This window comes from Molothrus aeneus, chromosome 1, assembly GCF_037042795.1.
Source record: "Molothrus aeneus isolate 106 chromosome 1, BPBGC_Maene_1.0, whole genome shotgun sequence".
NCBI classification, from domain to species: Eukaryota; Metazoa; Chordata; class Aves; order Passeriformes; family Icteridae; genus Molothrus; species Molothrus aeneus.
This window is the reverse complement of record NC_089646.1, coordinates 42,957,421-42,981,610: the sequence shown is the minus strand read 5'-3', so window position 1 is coordinate 42,981,610 and position 24,190 is coordinate 42,957,421. Positions and strand designations below refer to the sequence as shown.

At 39.4% G+C, this 24,190-nt stretch overlaps 1 protein-coding gene across 1 annotated transcript in view; it reads left to right on the top strand.

Moving 5' to 3' along the window:
• The window catches only part of ZNRF2 (zinc and ring finger 2), a 53,223-nt gene extending 34,044 nt beyond the window's left edge, over positions 1-19,179 (top strand). Inside the window, exons 3-5 of the mRNA XM_066571718.1 lie at positions 16,348-16,453; positions 17,166-17,243; positions 18,364-19,179. Of these exons, the coding sequence (XP_066427815.1) occupies positions 16,348-16,453; positions 17,166-17,223 (164 nt within the window). The 3' untranslated portion in view covers positions 17,224-17,243; positions 18,364-19,179. The remainder of the gene's footprint in view (positions 1-16,347; positions 16,454-17,165; positions 17,244-18,363) is intronic.
• The last annotated feature ends 5,011 nt before the right edge of the window (positions 19,180-24,190 follow it).

Here is a 24,190-nt window from a genome sequence, read left to right as displayed (position 1 = left end):
ATCTCATTGCTGACTGAATTAGGCATTTTAAAAGAGCTCTTTCTTTTTTTCTGTGGAACTTTGTTCCACATTCCTTAAACTACTTGTGGTGTTCACACATGAACCAATATCTAAGCATTTTTGTACAAAAGCTGGTTAAATGAATGGTATTGTGCAGAAAACATCATGGTGTTTGGTCATGTTGTCTTTAAAAACCTTTCCTAGCAGTTAGCAAATGCTTGCTGAGTTGTTGAGGAGCCAAAGTAGGTCCCATGCACTAGTTAACCACAGGTTGCCAAAAGCCAGTTTTTGAAGAAAGTGGGTTACTTGCTAGTTGACAGGTTTGTTTTTTTTTTTTTTTTTAAACTGCTAAAATATTGTATAGCCATACCTAATCCTTTGAGCTTCTCCAGAGTGTTAAATGAGGCCTCTTGCACAGTCTTGTTCAAATTCATCATGGTGACAAGCAGGGAGCCCACTTAGGGACTGCTCTCTGAAAGGTGTTGCTTAAATTGTAGTCCCATGTTTTGGTCAGATACTGGCATTTATGTAAATTTTCTCTGTGCTTTGGAAGCAACTTACCTTAAACTCCTTGCTGATGATTACAGGTGCCTGGTAAAATTTAGATTTTGAATATAATTATTGTGTTGTTGCAATATTAATACAGCTTTTTTCACTGGAAGATGTTTTATAAAAAATTGAGGAGACACAAGAGAGACTCGTGACTTCAGATGCTTTGCAACAAACATACCCAATATCCTCTGATGAAACCCTGCAGTTGGTTCTGAAATAATTCTGGTTTTCATTTTGAAATTCTTCTGTTTGTTTCTCAGCACACTTTGTAAGACTCCGTTAGTTTTATTATGATTCAAGGGCCCCTCAGAGGGCAGGGATAGCAGCCTGGCAGCTGGCCAGATGGGGCAGCCAGTGACCCTGGAGGGCTGGGGAGAGCCAGTCAGCTCACTAGGCTGCTTGGCTGGCCTGGCGAGCCGGCCTGTCCTCTTTCAAAAGTTTTGATTGAATTAGCACATTCCTGTGGAATATTTTGGGTTTCATCAAGTCAGCACTTTCTGTTGGAATGGTGTTCTACTGGAAACTTTCTAAGCCGATCTCCTCAAAGCTGCTTGCTCAGGGGTGGTTCTGCTTTGACATCAGTGCTGCTCTTGCTCAGACTACTCTTCATTTAATTCATATGTGGCAGAGGGTCTGACTGTTGGCCAGCATATTTACTCAGGTTCATTTTAAGGGGAAAAGCTTTCACTAGTGTAATTCAGACAGGACCAATGTTGAGACATCCAGTGCATGAACCGCTGAAAGTTTTTTCATTACTTGAAGTAAGAACTTTGTAATTTTTCTATTTAAGTTACAATGAGTGATTTTTTTTTAGACCTATCATATTAAAATACAGCTGGAGATCTGACATCACTGATAGCAGGGATTACAGATATGATCTTATATTAAGAGTTTATCCAATTTCTTTGAAATGGAGAATTACTATGTGGAAAACTGTTATAGACAGAATATTAAAAATGAAGGTATGTGTACCAGAAGGAAAAACAGGAGTGGAACTCAATGTGCTCTTCCTCTCTGGCAATGTACTTTGTTTTCTGGGGTGTTTGCATCACCAGGCACAAATAGTGGAATGTTCCCATGCTGTCTAACCAAATTCACAGAATCACAGGATATTCTGAGTTGGAAGGTACACACAGTTGGATCATTGAGTCCAACTCCTAAGTGCATGAACCACACAGGGAAAGAACCCACAACCTTGGTTTTATTAGCACCATGCTCTGACCAGCTGAGCTGATCTCAAACTGACTTGGGCCACAACAGTGCAATTGATTCAGATGAACACTGATTTTTGTTTCAAGTTGGTTTGAGATGTTATGTCAAGTTTTGTCTTGAGAGGAAAGCATTTCTTGCTGGGACTGCCATATGCTGAGGCCTGCATGTGAGCAGAATCTTGAGTTGGAATCTGTGTAAGCAATAATCCTTCTAGAGGAGTTGTCAGCATTGAAATGATGGCCATAACACGTATTTTGATCAAGAGCAGAGACTTAAATACTGGCACGAGTCACCTAAAGGATTAAATAAAAATATTTTGGCAACATTCTTTGTGAATGGGGCTGACCTAATTTTAAGGTAAATTAAAGTTACAACCTTTGTTGATTGCTACCTGTTTCAGCGTCTTTGGAACAAGATAATTATGCCAGAACTTGAGTTCATATTGCTCAGTAGAAGGAAGGAAAACCAGTGCACCTTAACCTAATGTTTGAAGCACCAAAATGCGTGATTCTGGTAGTCCTGCCCACTGCAGCGACTTGATTTGCTTGGTAACTTCTGTGCACCAGAGGAGAGTATTCAGCAGGGCTGATGCTCTCAACTGTTTTGACTGATGCACTCAAAACTTCAGGAATGAAAAGGATTATTAACTTCAAGTTAATTTCTCTGCCACAGTTCCTGAGATCATACCTTGAAAGACCTTGCAAAAGGGCATCTTGCCAGTCTGCCTGGAAAAGCTTAAGCCTTCCTCCTTGTCCTCATCCTTTAATAGGACTAGACTTTTAGCAGAGCTGTACAAAATAATGCTAAGGCAGATCAGTTATTTCATTCCACTTTATCCAAGGTGTAAAATTCTCCATAGGTTTTTTTTTATTCTTTAATTTTTAAAGTTTAACAAGATTCCTGGCTAAAAGTTTCTAGTTTCTTACTCTGCCCTAGGTGGTTCTGTGCTCTGTCCTCAGGGATGCTGGGGAGGCAGAAGAGCATAGTTTAAAAGGTAGTTTAACAGAACATGTAAAAAGACACTTACCCCTCTGCTTGCAGTTAAAATAGTGGTATTTACTCTTTCTTTTGATCTTGTGTTCTCGTGAACATCCTCCAGAGTATGTAGGAGGTTATTCAGTTTCTCCAATGCTTTAAAACTGTTTTCTTCAGTAGTTCTTGAGAATATAAAAAACTGTTGAACTTTGAGATTTTTTTTTAATGTGGTGACAGTAGAACATTATTATAGTAAATAAAATTTTCATCTCAGACATTTGCACAGATGTTCTTCTGTGAATTAATTTAATACTGGCCCAGGCTTCTCATAACTTGTCTTTCAAATCATTGTTAGATTTGAGGAGGGAAGAGCAATTATGTTTAAAGTAATGTTTGATTAAAATATATTGACTAGTTTGTACTTTCTGCCTTTAAGAATTGTTGATAAGAGCAGACTTTTACTGATGTTCACCAGTGGAGGCCAAAGATAGCTACTTGTCCAAAGCAGACTGCCAAGAGGAACAGTGGCAAAGTTAATTTCTTCCTCCCTTTGTTCAATAAAGCTGTGTTTCCTTCCCACCATCCCAAACCTCTCCTTCAACAGTTTTTGGTGCCTCACAGAAGAGCATCACTGCAAAAGCAGCCTGTTACATTTCAAGTTTGTTGGGAAGGGAGGTAGTTCATCTCGAAGAGTAATGCTGATGGATGTCACTAAATAAGACCACACTGTAGTTCAACTTGTGCAACCTGTGCCTGCCTAAAGGGAGGAGGTGGGACCTGCTTCAGTGACCCCATTCCAGCCTCAGTCACTGGATGAACTGGGTTAGTCTCTTACAGTGTGGAGTTGCAGCACTTTTAGAAGGTGCAGTCTCTTATCTTTTCTCCACACCCACAAACTGTCAGCCCTTTGCTATGGAGCCAGAAAAGTAAGCTGTGTGTTTGTATTGGTGTGGCTGTGAAGAAAGCTCATCAAATGGGAACACAGTGTAACTGACAGGGAAGTACTTTGAATGTCTGGAGCAGCAATTCCCAGAACTGCAGACTGCCCCATTTTTCTCTGCAAGATATACTCATGGAGATGTGGTTGTGGTGGTTGAAGTATCAATATTGCTTATTGTTTTACTTTGCATGCAAGAGAAATGTGGGATATAGATTTGTAAAGAAGCTATGACAGCTCACTTTCATGGTTCAGGTTGGAGATGCTCAGTCGATCATGCTGGATTTTCTTTCTACTGTAATGAACTAAAGTGGATATGCTTTGATCCTGCTGAGAAGGACACACTGCAGAGATCACACCTATTAATATCTTAAACTTTTCTCTGATTTGTTGTGCATGTGACTTACTCTTCTAACAAACCTTTGGGGAGAAGTGTTTTCCGCATACTTTCCCTTCAGCCAGGCCTAAATCTGCTAGACTGAACTTCCTGTGGCAAAGCCATGGCAAAATAGCTTCAATGTCACCTAATACTTAATTCAGTTCTTGAGAGCTGGACAATATTTTTTTTCTCAATACATTGGAATTGCCTTTATTTAAATGCATACCTGTGTCATGGGAATATTTTGGATAAATACAGTAAAGCTTTTGACAGCTATAGAACAAGCCCACTTGTTTCTGGAAGAAACAGAGAAAATGGGATCATTCATGTGCTGAATAGCTCAAGTTATTTCTTTTGCTTCTATGCCACTCCTTAACCCCAGATACCTCTGTTGTCTGGCTGTTGCACCGACAGCGCTGCTGAAGTCGAAGGACAGTTCTTGTCCTAGAAAATGACAGACACACCTGTGAGCCAGGGCCGCAGGGAACCTGTGCGGTGACACGGGGAGGGGTCCGCCAGCCGCGCTGCTGTGCGCGGTGCTCCCTTACATAATGGCAGCGCAGGGCTGCCTGCAGCAGGGCTGGCGACAGCTCTGCCCGCCGTGCTGTGGTGATGCGATGTGCTGTGAGCGCGCACCATGTGATGCGGGCAGACGGAGCTACCTTCCATGCCTCGCACTTAATCAGTCTTTAGCTCCGAGAGGTCATTCAGAGGATGTCATAAATCGCGTCTGCAACTGCTGCAGTCTTGTGACTGCTGCGAACTTAGCTCCAGGGGAAATAATGCTCCTAGCTTTGCTAGCTTTCTGTGGTAATTCTGCAGTCTTTAAAGCTGATACCTCTAAAACCTTGAGATTTTACTCATTTGCTAGCAGCAGTCTTTTTTTTTTTTTTTTTTTTTTAGTTGCCCTGTGGAGAGAAACCTTGAAAATATCCCTTTTCTAATCATAGAAAATGGATTTCATTTGCTGGATTTTGAAATAATACTATTGGAAATCATTAGGTCTTAAAAAATAAATACCAGAGTACATCTCACTGATCTATGTAGGAATTTCATGATATTTCTTTCCCTAAATTTCTCAGTTTTGCATGAACTAATACAGATTATTTGCAGATCAGGACTTTCTCCCCCCCCCCCCCCCCTTTTTTTTTTTTCCTCTAAAGAAGTATGAAAGAATAAGAGCTACTCCTTCTGGCTCAGAAACTGCCCCAAGGGCAGATCAGTTAGAAACTACTGCCTTAAATGTCATTCGTAATTTATTTTTTTCTTCAGATTAAAATCTTGCTTTAAAACCTGCTGCCCTTTGATTACTTAAATAGTCCTGTGCTTCTGAGCTGCAGACTCAGCCTTTCAATGCACAAAAGAAGTCAGTCCAGCTTTTGTAGGGGATTCCAGTGATAAAACAAGGCAAACTCTTTGGAAACAAGCTGGGTGAGAACACTGCTAGTGTGATAGAGTACTCTCACTTCTAAACTGGGGATTCTTATCACTGCTTACATAGGGGAAAGATGACCAGCTTCTAGTTTCTAGACTAGAATTTTAACAAAATCCAGTGATTCTAGAACAGGATGTAAAACACCTACTGACATAGGTACAAAATACTAGACTTGCCTATTCTATCCTCCCTGGGGGAACCTCTTTGCTCCCCAAAGTTTGCATAACTTTGTCTCACGTGGCAACAGATTTGCTCAGCTTCAGAAATAATCCCAAGTTCTAACACACAGCTGAAACATGAGAAACTTCACTGGTGTTTAGTGCTGAATTATATTAACACTCATGAAACCTTGTTAAAACTTCCTCATAAAAACCTCAACTTCCATTTTAACCCTGCACTACCAGCTTATCTGTAATTTAAAGCCTTATCAGATTTTCATAATTTTGACCATGTTCCTCATGCCCTCCTTCCTTGTGTGTATTTTAATTAGGTATTATTCATGTGTATTGTTAGGTATTTGATGGCCCCTGTGTAGCTAAGCAAGAATGTAGTATTCACTGTTAATTTTTAGCCCATAGATAATGTTTATTTGCTTGGAATGAAGAGGTGGAGGAAGGAATTGTTTGGTTAACACTTACCTTTTTTCTTCTCCCAGTTCCAATCTATGGCTTTATTAGCTGAAATTATGTCATAATGATGTTCAATAGTTTTGGAAACGTCTAAATTGAAAGAAAACAAGGAGAAGAATAAAACTTTAAATGGCTGTAGAAATACACAGCCGGATTATGGACATGTAACTTGGAACAAATACTGGAGAAATGTCTTTGGGGACGTTTGGTTTTTTAAACACATCTTCCATATTAACCTTTTTGTGTTATTGTTTGTGAATTATCATGATTACTGAGTACTGTTGGAATTGTGCTTGTTTTTTATTTCACTTAGTCACTTTAAAATTTAAAGGAAGGTCTATTGATGGTTTGGTTTTGGGGGTTTTTGGTTGTTTTGTTTTTGGTTTTTGTTTAGGTTTTTTTTTTTTTCATCCTCTTGCAATTCAATACCTACATACTCAGTATCTCACTGGGATAGTAATAACCTGTAGGTGCCTGTTAGCACCAGAAATACTGTATCTCTATGCTTGCTGCAATAAATTATAATACTGGCTAATGGGTTAGTGTAGAGTAGAAAAACTGAGATAACTTTGAAAACTCTGACTCAATATCTGATGTTATCAGAACCTTTGCATTCAGACATGTTTTGCATTCCATCTATATCACAAAGATAATTGCATTTGAAATAGGAATAGCTTGTAAAAAGCAGTCTGTCTGCTGCAAACAGAAAAGACAGACAAGTAAAAATTATGCAGTTATTTATATCCTTGTCCCATGTATGCATGTTAACACCAAAAATTGTGTTAATCTGGAGAAGGCTGATCTGGAGCTTGTTGGGAAAAGTACCTTCTAGGCCTAGCACCTGGCACTGGGGTTAACAAGCCAGACTTCATGCACACTGGGTTTTGGCACCAGTGTTTTCATTGTCTATTGCTTGGTAATGCATCCTATCTTCCCTAAGAATAGTGTCTTAGTCACACACACCTGCTTTCTCTCCCCCCCTCCTGTTTTACCTTAGGCTTATAGTTTCATCTTTCATGCCATCTCCCTGTGCACTCATTTTGCATCAGATCAAACCAAACTCCTCTGCTTGCAATGAGTCAGTTACTTGGCCAATGTTAAAAGACTGGAAAAAAGATCTGGCAAAACTTATTGTGCTTAGGGCACCTGCAGGAAGCCTGGAATAGGAACCTGAAGAAGGACAAAGTGAGCAAAACATGGAATCAAATCCTTCATCCAACTTCAAAACAAGTCACCATTAAAGTAACCCATATTGCCCAGACTAACAGGATAGATAACGTCATCTGAGCTGCTTCTCTTCATCCCCTCTCCTGCCTCTGTCATTCCTGCCCTACCCTTTCCTCCTGTGAAGCTTTCTAATGTGCTTGTTTTATCTGTCATGTGAGAGTTCTCTTGCATTTCATTAGGTCAGTGTGTCCCCATCACACTCCTAGTTCATTGCAGACCATGAAGAATGAAACATCTTATTTGAAAATCTTTGCAATGCAATTTCTTTGGCTTCTGGCTGTAATTTCAGTGATGGTAAATGATTGAAGACTCACCATTTGGAAAACTTTTCTCTGCAATCTTTTAGGTCTTCTGTTACATTGGGGATAAAATAAATATAGTCACTTAAAGAAGCTGACAAAGCAAATGGGATTTCCCAAACTCAGTGGGGATCTTTTAGAACTGCCACATCAACATCCTGCACTTGTGAGATCTTATCCAACTTAGACTTTTCCTTCAGCTCGATCAGTCAGTCATCTTCTGTTGTTTCCTCTGCCACATCCGTGCTCCGCCTTACTGCTAAGTTTTTAAGAACATTGTTGGTGATAGCATCCAGTCTTGATTTGCAAAAGTTGCTCATTTTAACAGACTTACAGCATCTGAGTGAAATATTCCTTCTGACTGTAAAGTTATGGGAAGAGACCTGTTTCTGCACTGTATTTGGAAGGAATTCTTCACCCTTCCCCTGACCACAGTGGTAGCTTTTCTTCATGAAATCATTAACTCAGACACCCAAGTGATTTGCTACCAGAAGAACCTTTTATAGATAAATATTCTTGGGGTTATATGCCTTGGTGGAGTTGGGGTTTTTTTGTTGTTGTTTTGGTTAGTTGGTTGAGTGATAGGGGTTTGTTTTGGTGTGTTTGGGTTTATGTTTGTTTGGGTTTGGGTTTTGGTGTTTTTTTACCTTTGGTAAAGAAGTGCTATGCAAGGCAAGCTGGAATTCAGGTCTCTCATTTTTCTTGAGTGTACCCTGCATGGTAACCCTGCCTGTTGCTTAAGCAGAAACTGTATGGTTCACCCACCTTTGTACTGGATTTCTGGCCTGCAGTCCCAAGTTTTCAATAGACCTAAGTTGATTTTTCATCTGTCATAGCAGTTTCTTGGTACTGATATAGATTGGTGGGTATGCATAAGCAGCACTTAAATATTTTGCTTTGTTTTACTCCTGAACAAACAAAAATGATAAAAGATCTGCATGTGTGGATCCCACACTTCTATTCTTTCTTGCCTGCTTCTGTAAGTTACTTTCCTCCCAGCTCTATTTTATCTCCAGCTCCCTGGAAGAAAGGATCCTCTCTAAATGCAGCAGACTCTGTCAGCAATACAGTCTGGTTGCCTCTGGCCATTTAATCAACCACTCCTACTTTTGTAGCATACTTGTGGTGCAAGATCCTTTTTGATGGTAAACTCAGCCTTGGGAAGTGTAAATCATTCTTCCCCGATGGAGCCAAGGAGGATGTATTCCCCAAGTGATCCTTTCTTTACGCTGTCTCCTAAGGTATCTTGTTTTGCTGCTGTTTTGTTTCTTGTGGGTTTGCCCCTTTACATGCTGCTTTTAACTCTTGACATTCAAGATTAACACTCGATAACCTGAGAGGTCATGTAATACCGGTGAAAACCCAAGAAAACAGCCTGAAGGCAGCTTCCTTATTCCGTGTGCTGCAGTGAGCAGTTTTGTTTCAGGCAGCATGTGCTAGGGTACACCGTTCATGGTGGGATTTCACGTGGGGTGCTAGTTTGCTGTGGCTGCATTCAAGAATTTTTCACCCAATCACCTTCTGAGAAGACAAGATTTAAAGTACTGTCTCCCAGAAGCAACACTTCTGACAAGAGAGGGGTAAGCCTCTGGACAAAATACATCATGGCAAGGATGACACTTCAAGCATTAGGTACCCTTTGGGTCATTCAAAAAACAAATATGTCAGTTCACTTGAAGTGGGGACTTCGTACAAGATGGGTAAGGCTAGCAAAAAGTCTTTTTACATCATGTTCTGGAGGACAAGACTGTTTATTTGCAGTTCATTTATGAACAGGTGCAGCTCTTTGGCCCATACCTAGAATAAAATTTGGCAATTTAAAGACATAGTACTCACAAGTGTGGTGAATGGAACTTATCTTTTGTAGTCAGTGCAACAGGAGAAAGTTATATAGCTATCTTGAGATTATTTAATGTCCAAAGGCATTGTAAACTGCAAGCAGACTGATTAAACAGACATTGGAAAGACTTAAGCAGAAATTTTAGAGTCAATCAGGTAATTGTATTGAGAGCAAATCTTGAATTAGTATGGAAAGGCATAGTCACTAGCAATCTCAAGATGGGAGGACAAGACATTTCATGGCCAGTTGGGCTAACAGAATTTATCTAGTATGAATACCTGTTTCACCCCAACACTTTCTGTCAGCAGTGTAAATATGGGCTGTGAAAGCTGGTATACTGATAACAACAGCACAGGAATGGCTGTGGATGTGGATGCTTGGAAGCGAGGAGCTTTATTTCTCTGACTACTTGGCCTTTTTTGCAAAGCATAGCTTTTCACTGGGAGCCCTGAGGTGCAAACTTGACTTTGTCTGCAAGCAAGATACCTTAATTGGACATTGTCTCAAACCTATGTTATTTATACTTGGGATTTAAATTTTGGGTTTTATTCAGAACCATAGCTTGTACTGGCACCCTGTATCATAGCTCCAGCTAGGTTTCCCTTGTGGTCACTGAAGCTAAATCTCTCTACAGAAGAAGTCAGTTTTCTTCAGTGTGCAAATGCTTCTGCCTTCTGTATTAATTAGCTACCTGGATACAAGTCTGTTTAGGTAAACTATGACTACACAACACAGACTTTTTTACTTCTGCTCACTTAAATGTATTTCTATCACTGTTTCAGTGTTTCTATCACTGTTTCTACTGTTTCAGTTTCTACCTTTATCTCACCAGAAGTGTTTTTCTCTACCATAGACCCGATTGTTATCTGTCTGAACAGGAAGCATCTAGCTATTTCTCAGAATTTACTAAGCTCAGAATGCCCCATAAAAATTTAAAGCCAGTTCTTCAAATGTGGGTTAGCTAAGAAACAATGAAACTTCTGCAGCCATCTCCTTCCATCTCAGCCTGATGTTGCTACACAAGTATTGCCACTTAGGCCTAATTCTGCAAATATTTTTCTTGTGTGACTTTCCCTTTGTGTTTTGCAAGCTCCCTCCTCTTTACTTTTGTGTTTTCAGAAGAGGGAGCACCAAAGACTGTAGACAGTGTGTGTGCAGGAAGCTTTCATGATGGATATCTGTACATAGCTGTCTCAGTCCTGGACCAACACTGAGCAACGTGGGAGGGATGGGGAAAACAAGTATAACACTTGGACTTTGAGTAGGAGATTGTAAAGGGCTGCAGTGTTGCAAGGGCTGAAGAGTGAGATGCTGAAAAAACATCACCACACCCCCCAACCCAGCAGTTCATCAAGCACTTTGTCAGTATTTGATCAAGTGTCACATTTGTTGCAGCTTGTTAGCTTGCTTTGGAGAGGTTTAGTTTTTGAATATTGCGGCTGGGAAGGTATTTGTGGCTTGCTTAAGTTCTAGGTATTACCACATGAGTCATGCAGTGCTGTTTGGGGTGACTGTATGCACAAAAAGTTACCATCTGTGCTTGTTTGATTAGCACAAGGGTATTGGGTTTTTTTCAGCAGCATAGAAGGGAATTTGGATTTAAGTTATTGACATGCTCAACTTTGTAGTGTTGTGAATCCTGAAAATTGCTTAGCTGTGGTACAAGTTAAAATATTGGATGTTAAATATTTTCCCTTTTAAATTTGATCCAGAGGAGTTGGCTTATACTAGAGCAAAGAGAAATCTTTCTAGTTAGAAACCCACTGCTCCTAAACTACCCTGCTGAGGGTAGTGAATTTCCACTTCTGGCTGTGAAGGCACAATCTTCATAGGTGAACTAAGCTAATGGCTTCAGCTCTGCCTTGCTCAATCTGCTGACTGACCCTGTAGCTGTGAAAGCTGAGTGTCAAAATAAGCATAAGCAGTGACAACTGAATGATGTTCCTTCTTCTGTTGGGAGCTCTGAGCACTTAAGAATCATCTTTCCTTCAGAGTGTCCTTCTGCCTCAACTTTTGAGCAGCAGTGGATTGCTAACCTGGTCATCCAAGAACGATCCCTAGAGAATGAAGAGTATTCCTCCTGTGGCAGCCAGAATACTAAAAACCAGCTGTAATGTCAAATAAACTGCTGGCTCTCCTAGTGCTTAGCATGGACTGGGAAGGACAGGTTTTGCTTGCAGTCAGTACCAGTTTGCAAAGCTCAGTCACTGAGCTACATGAGAAAAGCACTTCCCGTGCATAATAGTTTTCCTTCCATTTTAGTGTCTACTTCTCCCAAGGACCTTAACCCCATATAAGAAGGCTGTCCATATTATTTGTATCAGATAGTTTAAAATATTTCTCTCTTCCTCCTTCCTCCAGTGCCTGATTTGCAGCAGAAAATGGAATGAGATGATGGAGGGCAGGAGGAGTGGTAGAAAATCCAGGTCTAGAGAAAACACATTTTAGGGAAAATGAATGTGAAGAGGACGAAAGCATAGTAAGAAACAGTCAGAAAGAAATGGAGAGGGAGAAAAACAGATGTGACAGAAGCCATAAAGATTTAGTAAATGAAGTCAGTAACATTTAATAAGTGTGTAACCACGTACATACATGCTTCCTGGCTGCTGAATAGTAAGGTACCTGTAGAAATGTGTAGGTCCTCCTTGACTCCTTGTGTTACCAGCAAAAATGTAAATTTTGCAATATGGATGAAATCAAACTCTACATCTGAAAAAATATATTGGTTTCTAGATGTCTAGAGCTCTGCATACTCCATTTAAAAACATGCAGAGACAGTCTCTAGTACTTTACTAAGACAGTTTTTAGTCACCAGCTTCAAAACAGATACATGGTAATATGTACTATTTAATAAAGTTTCATCAATATTTTTTAATGGCTGATGTTTTACCAATTTTAGTGCCAATACTGTTCAAAAGGTATGTTTCAATTAAGTTTCAGTGTTCCTGAAAGGGTTGACCTTTGTGGTGTCCTTCACTAGTAAGCTAGTTGTGATGGCAGCTTCCATGGGCATTTAAGGTTTTAAATTTTAGAAAAAATACAGACATTTTCAAAAATTGTCAATCTGAATTGGGTCAAGGTGTTTCTAACTTAGTGTTCTGTTTCCAGTGAATGCCCAGAGTGAAGTAAAATACTGCAGCTATAAAGTGATAGCTCTCAAAATATATTGACATCTCCATGATTTGTGACTTAAGTTTCTTGAGCCTAGGGCTATATCTGCCTGTGTTTTAAAAGGCAAAACGAAAAGCATCAGCACAGATTTTAATTACCTTATCCAGAAGGTATGCAGTGCATACACTTTTGCAGTCCACAGTTTAAAGACATTTTAATCATAGATATTGCCTACAATCCTAATCATGGCTGAGTTAGTGGCTTTCATAATTATTAGATGCCTTTTCAAAAGTTCTAAGAAAAGTTTTTAAATGCTAAAGTATGTGCAAAATTGCCAGAATGCCTATTTTTTAATCCTCTACTACCTATTTTGCTATAAATGCAGAAATGCCACAGAATTTATTTTCCAGTCAAGATAAAAGCAGAAGCTTGGGAGGAAAAATTACTGACAACCCAAAGTTAAAACAGTAGTAACCAGGGATAGAGGAGAAGAGGAAGAAGTATTTGAGCAGACTCAGGAGGGAAATACTATGCTCTTTTGCAAGATTTCATCTTTAACACCACTCTTTGGCTAGTGAGTACTCACTCAAGTAGCTGGGAAGGTGGAGGAGTGTTTACCTCCTATAAGGGCAGTGCACTTGGATGTGGGGGTGTGATATTTGTCTATGTACCCACATGTGGGTGAAATGGAAAAATGTGGCTTATTTCCTCTTCCCACTTTCATTTAGGTAATACACCGATGTAAATGTTTTAATCATAAAATTGATGAAGTTTTAATCTGCTTTACTCCTTCTTTTGGTTTGTGTGTTTTGTTGTTGGTTTGGGGTTTTTAAGGGAAAAAATTTAAAATAAAATGTATCTGCTGAATCACTCTGCTGCAGGAAAAGGTGAAAACAAAAAAAAACCTCTTCAGACTGCAGTGGTTCTGTGCAAAATGATATACAGATTTTTCTGTAACAGGTATGTTTAAAAGTCATTGTTAAATGGCCCTTAAACTGACTTGCATCCGATACAAGCCAGTGTTGGTGTAGGAGAGTGCAGAACAAATTCTGACCAGATTCAGGTCTAACTGGATTATTCACTCTTTTTTCTTTGTCTGAGATTGATGATCCAAATCACCTAAAATGGTCAAAGGTAGTCAGATCTAAGGTGGCATAACTCTGTGAAGGATTGGTTTTGCTGTTATCACTCTATGTGTGTAATTAATTATAAACTTAATTATATGGGTTTGGAGTATGTTAATGTGCAATTTACACATGGGCATTTCGAGCAGTTGTTGTTTTGCACTCATACCTTCAGTATTTATGCACAAGAGCCTTAGGTAGGATTCATGAGGTTTGCACAAGTAGGGAATGCTGATTCCTCATTACTCCAGAGGAAGAGGAGCATGGAGACCTGTTAACACAGCCTCTCCTACTGGGATGGCAGAGCTACACTGTGTTTCTGAGGTCGGGTCTGTGCCAGCACCAGCTCCCCCTGGCCTGACTGGGCAAAGCCCAGTGTGTGCCTGGTGCCTCGTCCCAGTTGGAAAGCCTGGGGTGAAGCCAGGCAGGGCAGCAAGCTGTTTGCCAGGGACTTGTGCAGTAGGGCCAGTACTGGCAAAAGGGAGAGTACAGGAATACTGGAGGGAAAATAAAAGGAGTGTCAGACACTTACGCCAGGGCTGTGGGAGGTACAAATGTTTGAATTGGCATCACGCCCTAATGTTAGCCAAAAGGTGCAGAACCTTGTTAAATTGCTCAGTGGGAGTTCAGACCCAAGCATTGTGCAGTCTGGGGAGTGCAGGATAAGCCAGACATGTACAATAGAGAACGATGGGAAAGCTGTTCACAGGAATGCTTTCTTTTATAAACTGTGTTTTTATCGGACAGCTTTTCAATTTCTCTTATCAAAGCTTGACTAAATGCTTCCCTCTTGAGAGTGCTTGAGGGAGCGAGACTGAGATTTAATTCACTAGAGGTATCTTAGTCCCATTTTGGTTTGGGTAACAGCTACTGATCTGATAAAGGGACTCTGTGGAAAAAGTTACTTTTATTAAGTATGCTCTGGATGTATGATACATGCTTGAATTATTGATGGTGCTGCTTCCTATAACCTAACTGTGAGAACTGCTCACAGGAGTTCTTGTAACGTTTTGCAAAGAGGTGGTCTAGGAGGATGAAGTCTGACAGCATCAGACAAAGATTGATATCTCTCTAGCCAGACAGTGTCTGGAGAGTATTTGCCTCCCGGTCAGATATTAGAATACCTTTGTATTAAAAAAACCCCAAGTAATCAAATACCAAAATCCAACCTCAAGGAAGTATTTATCCTTAGCACCCTCTTCTGGGCAAGTTGACAGGTAAGAGTTCTTAAAATATGTTCTGTTGTTTTAAATTACATTGTCTCCCTGGTATCTCTGTTATTCTGAGAAGCTTACAGTTTCTGATTGAAAAACAGGAGTTTACTGTGCCTAAAATAATTTTTAAATTTTCTTTATTGTGGTGGATGTATATTGTTTATATTTTTGTTTTGAATAGTTTTGTTTATAATAGTTCACCTCATGCAATATATTTTTTCACATCTCCATGAAGGTGCTACACACGTGGCATTATACAGGATTTTTAGCATAACCAATGAATGTAGTGGAGACTGAAATAAGTACTGCTTTAGAAACCCAAGCACCTGCATGACAGCTGTCATTTAATGGAAACAATGTAGACCTAATTTCCTTTTACTTTCTTGCTGCCATGGTAGCTTTCGAGTAGTCTGTCATTCTCTGTGTTTGGAATGCCAGTGGTGATGGAGCCACAGGAGACAACAGCATAGAGCTGCTGGTTTCTCAGTCATAGCTGCAAAAGGTACTCTCCATAAGCAATCACTTGAGGTGCCTTTTGGCAATGAAGAGGAAGCTTTTCCCATGAAACCATGGAAACTTGAACATTGCACCTTTGCCAGGTGTGCACCTTTCTGATCTGCCAGTTTGGTTGCTACATGGTCTCTTGTTGGGAGTGCCCTGTGGAGTGTGAGGCTGTGTCTAACAGGGACTTCTAATCTGTATCTGGCAAAGAGGGCCTTATGTGATCTTCTGTTTGTGCTAAGACTGAATTCTGCATCCCACATTCTGGCTAAGAGAAGTGTCCAAGAGAGAAGGTTTTTATTAAAAATAATATGTTTTCCCAGAAACTTCTTAGTGAAAGCCAACTCTTTTGCATTCCTAGTAATTTACTTTTTCCTCCTTTGTTCTCGGACTTGGTAATACTGCAAAAAATTCATTCTCCAGGACTCTGGAGCTATACAGCAATGACCTTTCCCTCATGGAAATCTCACATTCCTACAGTTGGCAGTTTCATACTTTACACTGAGAAGAAGGTGGATGGGATGTAGAACATGCTAGCGTGGTGAGAAGAAGTTGAAGGTGTGAAATATGAGTTACCAGTAAGGCTGGTGGAAGAAAGCCAGATGTATACAAGAGAGATGAGTAGGAGAGTAGAAAAATCAAATGACAGGCTAAGTGTTTAGAAGCTACCTAGTTATTTACCTACAGAGTCTTGTCAGAGAAATGTTACATTCAGGCTTGAACTTCACTTCCAAGTTGAAAACTGAGCATGGGTTCTCATGAATCTTCAGTCAGTTGGTGTGTCACTGATCCTTGCCTTTTTGCAGGACAAAAAATACCTTCTTCAATAGCTGTCCTTGATGTTCTGAATAAAGAACATTTTGCTTGCAGTAGTCTGATTCTTAACCCTTTCACTTTGTGTTCTTTCCCCAGAGGATGTGCTGAGTAAAGACGCTGGGGAGTGTGCAATATGCCTGGAAGAGCTGCAGCAAGGAGATACTATAGCACGGCTGCCTTGCCTCTGCATATATCATAAAGGGCAAGTATTCCTTAGGATGGATGTAAAATTCACAAGGTTGCATTTATGGGTAACTCTTCTTAAGGGGTGCTTAAAGAAGTGCTTAAACTTAATTGCTTTTTTGCATTTAAAAATAACAAAGAAACTGCAGTAGCAGCCCTAAAGTTGTTTTTTAAATTACATCTTCCTGCATCTATACCAAATGCATTTGAAGTTCATTTTCCCTGCTACAAACTCCTCATTCTTGGAAAATCACCTGGATGGGGAAGGAATGTGTATCATGGCTGAGGAGTTAGGTCATGTGGGCTTAAGTTTCATCAACGCTAATAGAGTTGGGCAGAGAGAGGGGGGGATTGGCTTTTTAACCTCTTTCATATTGTTTTTTCATAAGTGTCTGTACTTTACAGAAAGTAAAATGTCAGTGAATGATATAAGCAAGATGATGTTAGTAGCTAATTAACCTGTGTATGAAATCTGTAATTTGTAAAATGTTTCCTTAGAAAATTTTAACGCTTAAGAAATTTAGGTTTTCAACACTGTTTAATACCCAAGTATTACTGTGGTTTGGGGTTATTAATTTTTCCAGTGATGGGTGTATATGCATATACTTCTTTGTATAATATAAAATTCTACTAGTCATTGAAATGGAGAAACCAATTTATATTCATATCCTACTGCTAAATATTACTTGTATTCATGTCAATTGTTCTCATTTTTGTCATGTATCCAACAGCTGCATAGATGAATGGTTTGAAGTAAATAGATCTTGCCCTGAGCATCCATCAGATTAAGACAAGATTCATATTTTTAGGTAATGTTTATTCATGTTCCAACAATAAATATCTTGACTACCTGAAATAACTGTACTATTTCTTTTTAATTGTGAATTTACTACTGTGTCTCAGAACTACAATATTAATCAGTAAGAATTGATGTATAATTGCAATATAGGCAGAAGGCTTCTACATCCTTGCATGGCGTGGTCTTTGCAGTTTTAGTACTGGAAAATGGCAAGTCAGTGTCAAGAAACCTTTAGCATTAACTTTCTAAGAGGATTTTTCCATAGAAATGAAACAAAATTAAAATAATACAATTATGTCATTTTGGATTGTTCTGTGAGTACTGGCATGTATTTCTGACAGAAGTCTTTTGGAATCATATGAAAAGGTTGAAACTAGGTATTTTCAAAACTACCTTAATGTTAATGCATTCCAGAATGTTTAAAGCATATAAATAAATAAAAAATGTTGACATGTTTCTCTCCCATCTCACAGAAGTTTGCATTTTTCCAGCTTATGTTTTGTGTTAATGGTTGCAGATCTGCAATCTGTGTTAAAAGCTTAAAGGATAGTTTTATTCTTTAGTTGACTGACTCAGAAACTTTAACTTAGATTAAATAATTGCCTCTAAGCATTGCGAAGCACATCAACAATCATAATTCTTAGAGAAATAGAGATATCTGAAATCCTATCTGGTAGCTGAGAGTTTGGTTTTGTAGTTCTGAAGGAAATTAAAAAAAAAACTGAAGTATTCATGACTAGCATTTATTTGTGCATTTGTTTCACGTTGCTTCATGTGTCTGTGTTGTAGGGCTAGCAAAGAAAACCTCAAGGAAGATATCCTGCTACTGAGATAATTGTTTTGATCTCAGGGCAGTGTTAGCCAAAATTAATAACCAAACACATTTCCTCTATTGCCCCCAGTCTCTGGTTGTGGTAGAAGGCTGCATGCTGTTCATGAACACCTGTGTCTCTGTACCTGCTCATGACTGTCCAGCCTCATGTTAAATTCTATTTGCTTTTTCCACAGCAGGGATGGTGATAACTGGGGACTTAGGTAAAAAGGGGAGGAAAACTCAGTTGTTGTGCTCATGTTGTTTGAATGATTTCTGTACTGAAATAATGCTATTTTCTCCTCTGCTTTTCCAACAGCTGCTTCCACTGATCAGAAAACATAGGAGATGTGAGGTTCTCTTGCTGAACACAGCGTGCCTGGCTTGAGACTTAGTTCTTTGTGGCTGAAAAAGGCAAAGATGGATAGTGACATGGAGAAAGCATTGCAGACACCGTTACTTGACAGTAGTGCTCAGTATACCAAACACTCATGCAAAGGACACACAGGGATTTTGAAAATGCTGCACATCCTGTAACAATCGACTCCCCAGAGACATTACTGACACTGTTTTGTATTGAAGGCCAAAGTTCCAAATTTCAGCCTAACTTGTGGTTCTGTGAAGAAGCGAGTTATTGGACATGTTTCCTACTGCCTCCAGTGGAAGTGGAGACGTTCGATACGTGCTCTCTGAGACCCTCGCCGGGGGACGGCCCCAGATCGGAGTGGGAACGTTTTCACCTTCTCATTGGCTGAAGAACAGTACATGGCAAACTAAATAAAATCTAACAGTGTGACCTTAATTTACTGAATTCACACCCTGTTTTACGTTCTTCACTTTTTTCAAGAACAGAAAACATAACCCGCTCTGTGTAAGAATACTGTATTTCAAAGTTTTGTAACTAAACCTTTGTCACAATGCAGTCCAAAGAGTAAAACCAAGACAGGTAACTAATTTATATTGATCAAGCTATAGAGATTGTTGAAATCTGCACATTGTATTGCTATTTAAGTAACTAAAACGTCTCTTTTATTGCTCATGAGTCAAAATGACAGAAAGAAATGCAGCAAAGCAAAATCTTACAGCTATGCAACTTTTTTTAAAATAGGAAAAAGAAATGAATTACCAATTTTAAGTGCTGCCAGTTAAGGTAATTTGTTTAACGGGTATTTTTTTAAAGATGTTTCAGGTAATTATTTTATTGTACTACTCTCATCTCTAGGCTGCCTCCTGAGGTGTAAATGAATAACTGCAAGTGTGGGCATGGGGAGAGGTTTTTATAGGTATGGGCGAGATTACATCGAGGTGGGATTTGTGTTTATTTTTTGAACATGCGCAAGTTCATGTTTCCTTGTTTGAATGTGTTTTTCGGTCACAGGATCTGTAGTACATTGCATCTAAACCCTTGGTGTCTTCGTGTGGAGACCAGCATTTGACAGTGTGGATTTTCGTTTAGTTTGGGTTTTTTCTATCTTTCTTTTTTTTTTTTTTAATTCATCTGCATTTGTTTAATTTATTATTATTTTACTGTATTATATTGGTATACCAGAGCTCCACAAAACACAGGATGTCTCTGGGTGGGTACACCAAGTAAAACTGTGGATATGTATGAGTTCCCACAAAGTAGCACAGTTAATTTTTTTTTTTTTTTTAAAGACAATGAACTGGAACAGATATCAGGGTTTAGAAGCATACTTTTTATATCGAGAATTAATTGTAGTAGTTTCTGAATTTCACAACACAGGGAAGAGTTTATGAATATTTATTAGCAACAGTATTCTTAGTGAGTTTCAATAGCTAAAATAAGTTGCACAACACTTCAGACTTTTTTTCTTGTACATAAATAATTCTGGTTGGGTTTTGGTTTTTTTTGTTTTGTTTGTTTGTTTTGTTTAAGTACACATTTCTCTCTGTTGCTGCTGTGATTTATATCAAAAAGGGCAAAGAAACAGGAGCAACTACCGCTATCTGGAGAAGAAGTGCAGTTCATGTTCTTTAACTCTCCCATCTTGCTTGAAGAGCAGTTCTTCCCTGGATAACATTTTCTCCTGAATGTTGCTCTGTAAAATGCCTTTGTTACGCTGCAAATCTAAAGGAGTCCAAACTAGATAATTGTCATAATTGCCAGTGCAGTTTCTATACTTTTGGGCTTGCATCACTGGTTTCAGCTGAACCTGTAAGCTATGGGGCCCTGTTGAGTTCTCTTTTTCAGTGGGAGCAGAATCATTCTGTCACACATTCGATTCTGTAGTCACATCAAATGTACAGTCATTCCCTGTACAGAGTCCTTTTTTGATGAGAATATTTGTGTTGCCTTGTATTATCTTGGGGGAGGGAGGGAGGGGATGAGGAACTACAGCACCTGTGATACTCAAATAGTGGTGTTGCCTGCAGGCCCATTTTCCCAATGTTTTAAACTCCTGATATCTTCTGAAAGTAAAACTTTTCCATTTGCATTGATTTAATGTTTACTGTTGGCTTCATGCCTGCAGAAACTCACCTGTAGCCATGTAAAGGGGGTGGGTCAGTGTTTTGATGTCCTGTGCTCTGAGGTCATAGATAGTCTTTGGCTTGAGGGTTAAGTACGTAAATACAAGAAACATAAATCTGTGTACAACTTGAGCTCAGTTTTGGTAGTTCATACTTCTAGTTCACTTACTGTTTCCTCAAACCCCTTCATCTTCTGTATTCAGATGGAAGTAGCTGATTTAAAGACCCAGCAGTTGGGACTATTGTCTCATGTCTAGGAACAGTGTTGGAAAAGCAGGTCACTAGCTATTGCACTGGTGAAGCTTTTGCAGGCAAGAGTCCATGGCTGCTTCCATCAGCACAGTAGAGCAGCAGTTCCTTGGATTATTTGAGGAACTGATACAAGGTCAGCTTTAGTTTTATGTTCTTGGTATCCATAAATCCCTTCTGAAAGACAATGGGAGGTTTTCTTATATCAAAACCTTTAAGATAGATCAAGCCTGGAATGACCCTGGAAGCATGAGAGCGATGCTTGGGTTTGAAAACACCAGTGGAAACTCACCTAGGTAAGCTTTCTGTCACCATCAGCTGGTGATGACCATGCTGTAGGCACAGCTCTAGTCACAGACAACACCTTCATTTTGAAAATGTCCTCCCAGGGATGTCAACTCATTGTGCTTCAGAAGGGAAAAATAAGCACCAAACAAGTCCTTTGTCTCAAACAAGGAACACCACACTTGTCCACAAGAAGCAATAACTTCAGTTTTGGCGAGATATGCTTCTTTGCCTGTAAATATCTTGAGATTGCCAATTTTGTGCTGTTTCAGAGTATTTTCTGTCATCTGGCCTATATCTTCCCTAAGTATGTACGGGTGTGAAATAATTCCCATACTCAGGTCTGCCATAAACATGCTGCTTGCCAGCAGGGGAAGAGTAGATTTGACACTGTCTTGAAATGTGCGATTTTTCTGAACTTGTAACATACCCATGTCTCTTCAGTAGCAGCTCGTGTTTTGAAGTTCATAGTGGAGGTGGCTGTGAGTTGGTTTGTATTTAACCATACCCCGTACAATAACAAGGGAGTCAAGACTGCTGTCAGCACAGGGCACCCTTTGTCCTGGCTCTTACAAGTCAGTATATCTATGATAATGCTTCCCTTTGGAAGGAGATAGCTCATTTTCTTGCAGTGTGTACATTCAGCAATGAGTTGGATAGGATGTAAAAGCAAAAATACAAAGCACACCACAAATTATTGGTATTTTAATTTTGGGAGGGATAAAGCCAAAAACAGATGGTCTTATTTGTAGTCAGGTTAGCTGTCATAATCAAGGGGAAGTGTACTGGGGTATTTTGGAAGGGAAAACATGTAGGGTATTTACAAAAATGTGGGTGGATACTTGTAACCTTGGTTTTTTTCCCTGCTTCTCCTCTTGTGATGTAAAGGGGGTTTATGACTGAATCTCAAGATTTATACATTTATCCTACTTCTTAATTTTAGCAGCACTGGGTTTTTAATTAAGCCTTGCTGAAAGGCTGGAGAGCTGGTACAACAGACTCCCAGGAAACTAAAATCTCAGCAAATATGGGAAAGATAATTTTTATTGAGAAATGTGGATCTTTGGTGTTTATGGAGGGATATGTCTAATATGCAAGATGTGCTGAAGAACACTTTTAGTGCTCTGCCTTTTCTATGTGAGGGCTTTAGAAACTTGCTCCATTTCTTCCATGTTCCACCAAAAGCAAGGGACTTGGCACTTGGATGTTACTATCTCTCTTTGTAAATGGTGGCAAAACGTTGCTTTTGATGCAGACAGTGATCTCTCTGAGTTTCTTGTGGCTTTTAGCCGTTTTCCTGTATTGAAGGAGTATTTATGTGCAAATTTGGTACTAATTCTGCTGTGCAGTTGGGATTTTGCTGCTGAGAGACTACCACATGCCTGGGAGTGCAGAAGTGCTACTATGGGATCTTCCAGCTCACCTTTGGTAGTGGAGGATTATCTCTTTTTTTGATGAGTGCTATATTTGATGATTCACTTTCCACCCATCCGAGCTTAAAAGTCATTTTAGTATCCATTTCTTCTCTGCCTAGCTGAAGATGAGATACAGGCCATATTCCTATATGAATAGGCTTTCCATTGGCATCAGCAAAAGTGATGTAAGAGTCTGTAACTGTAAGAGAAGGCTTCTTATGGATTTCCTACAATCCAGCCAAATGTGTTTTTTTTCATGCAGCTCCTACCACTTTTTGTCATTCAAAACACTCTGCATGAGAAATCCACAACAGAACTATGTCCAGGATTTGTTTTCCTGAATGAGAAATCTGTGATGTTTCTGTTTCTCCACATAAGTAACCTGCTTCTAAAATCAAGTTGGAGATGGTTTAGCCTGTTGGGGGTTAAAAAAGCCTATCCAGTCCATACTCTCAAATTACATTTGGTTATCTTACTCCACAATTATAGGCTGGCTTTCCAAGCTTGCTTGTGTTCTGTAAAGTCATGTCTCAATTAGTACATCAGAGCTGATGATGGGATAAGCTGTAAAATGACCTCACTGTGGGGCATTATTAGTTGTTGAAGACTTGCTCAGGTAAACCACCATAGGAGTAACCTGCACCTGAAAAAGGAATATCCTGCACCATAAGAATATCCTGCACCTGAAAAAGGCTGGACTTGGTTCTGTCTTGGATCTAATAAGTTGCCAGTGTACAAGAAGTAGAAGGCAGCCAGCTCGCTTACTGATCTTTCTGGCAGGTTTTAATCTATGTGTGTTTGTTTGAGAGACTTTTGCCCTTGGGTGTGTTTTGGCAAAGATTTTGCAACGATAAATAGGATTTGCTCGATTTTGGCAGAGTTTCAAGTGTAAGTAACCCGACATTGCAAGAACATAATCTGTTGCTGAATCCTGTTCCTCTTGTTTTCTCTCAAATCTGTCCCTTTTAATGCTGATATGTTATATTTCATAGTAAACACTTCTCAACACGACTGGTCACAAGCTCTCAAGGTGTGAAATTCTAAGAGAAAGAGACATCAAAGCTTGATTCTATGCTCTTGTATATATTAAGATGAAGCTGGAATATTTGTTACCATACAGTGAAGAATTCTCCCCTAGCTGATATTGCCAAAGCACTATAACTTTCAAGGAAGAAGGGAGGTGGCTTAGCTGTAGAGGGGATGCTTTAGTGAACTACATAAAAACTACTTGTAACAAATTTTAAGAGCTGCAGCGTGGCACTGAATGAGTGGTGATCCAGCGTTAACCTTTATCCCTTGATTACAAATCTCATTCTGGCTCTTCCCACCCTTTGGCAGACACCTGCTGGGAGGGAGCAGAGTGTGTGCTCCCTTTTTTTATATGCCTCTTCCTACAGAGCTAACCTTGCCCACAGTGAGTTAGAGGGAAGTCCATGCTAGCTTCTGAAATGCCACCTGTATGTGCAGTGGTAATGGACAAGATACCTTCCTTCATTACCCAGAGCAGAAATTGGAATGTAATTTGCAATGTCTAATGTAAATGTAAAATATATTTGTTTGTTTTGTTGTTTTGTTTTGGTTTTTTTTTTTTAATTGAGCAGTATGATTGCAAGTTGACTTAAGTTGTTCTAAGGTACTCTTTTCAGTGGTTTGCCAGTACATAATCACGAATGAAAATATTTTTTTATTGATTTTTAGGTTGTATGT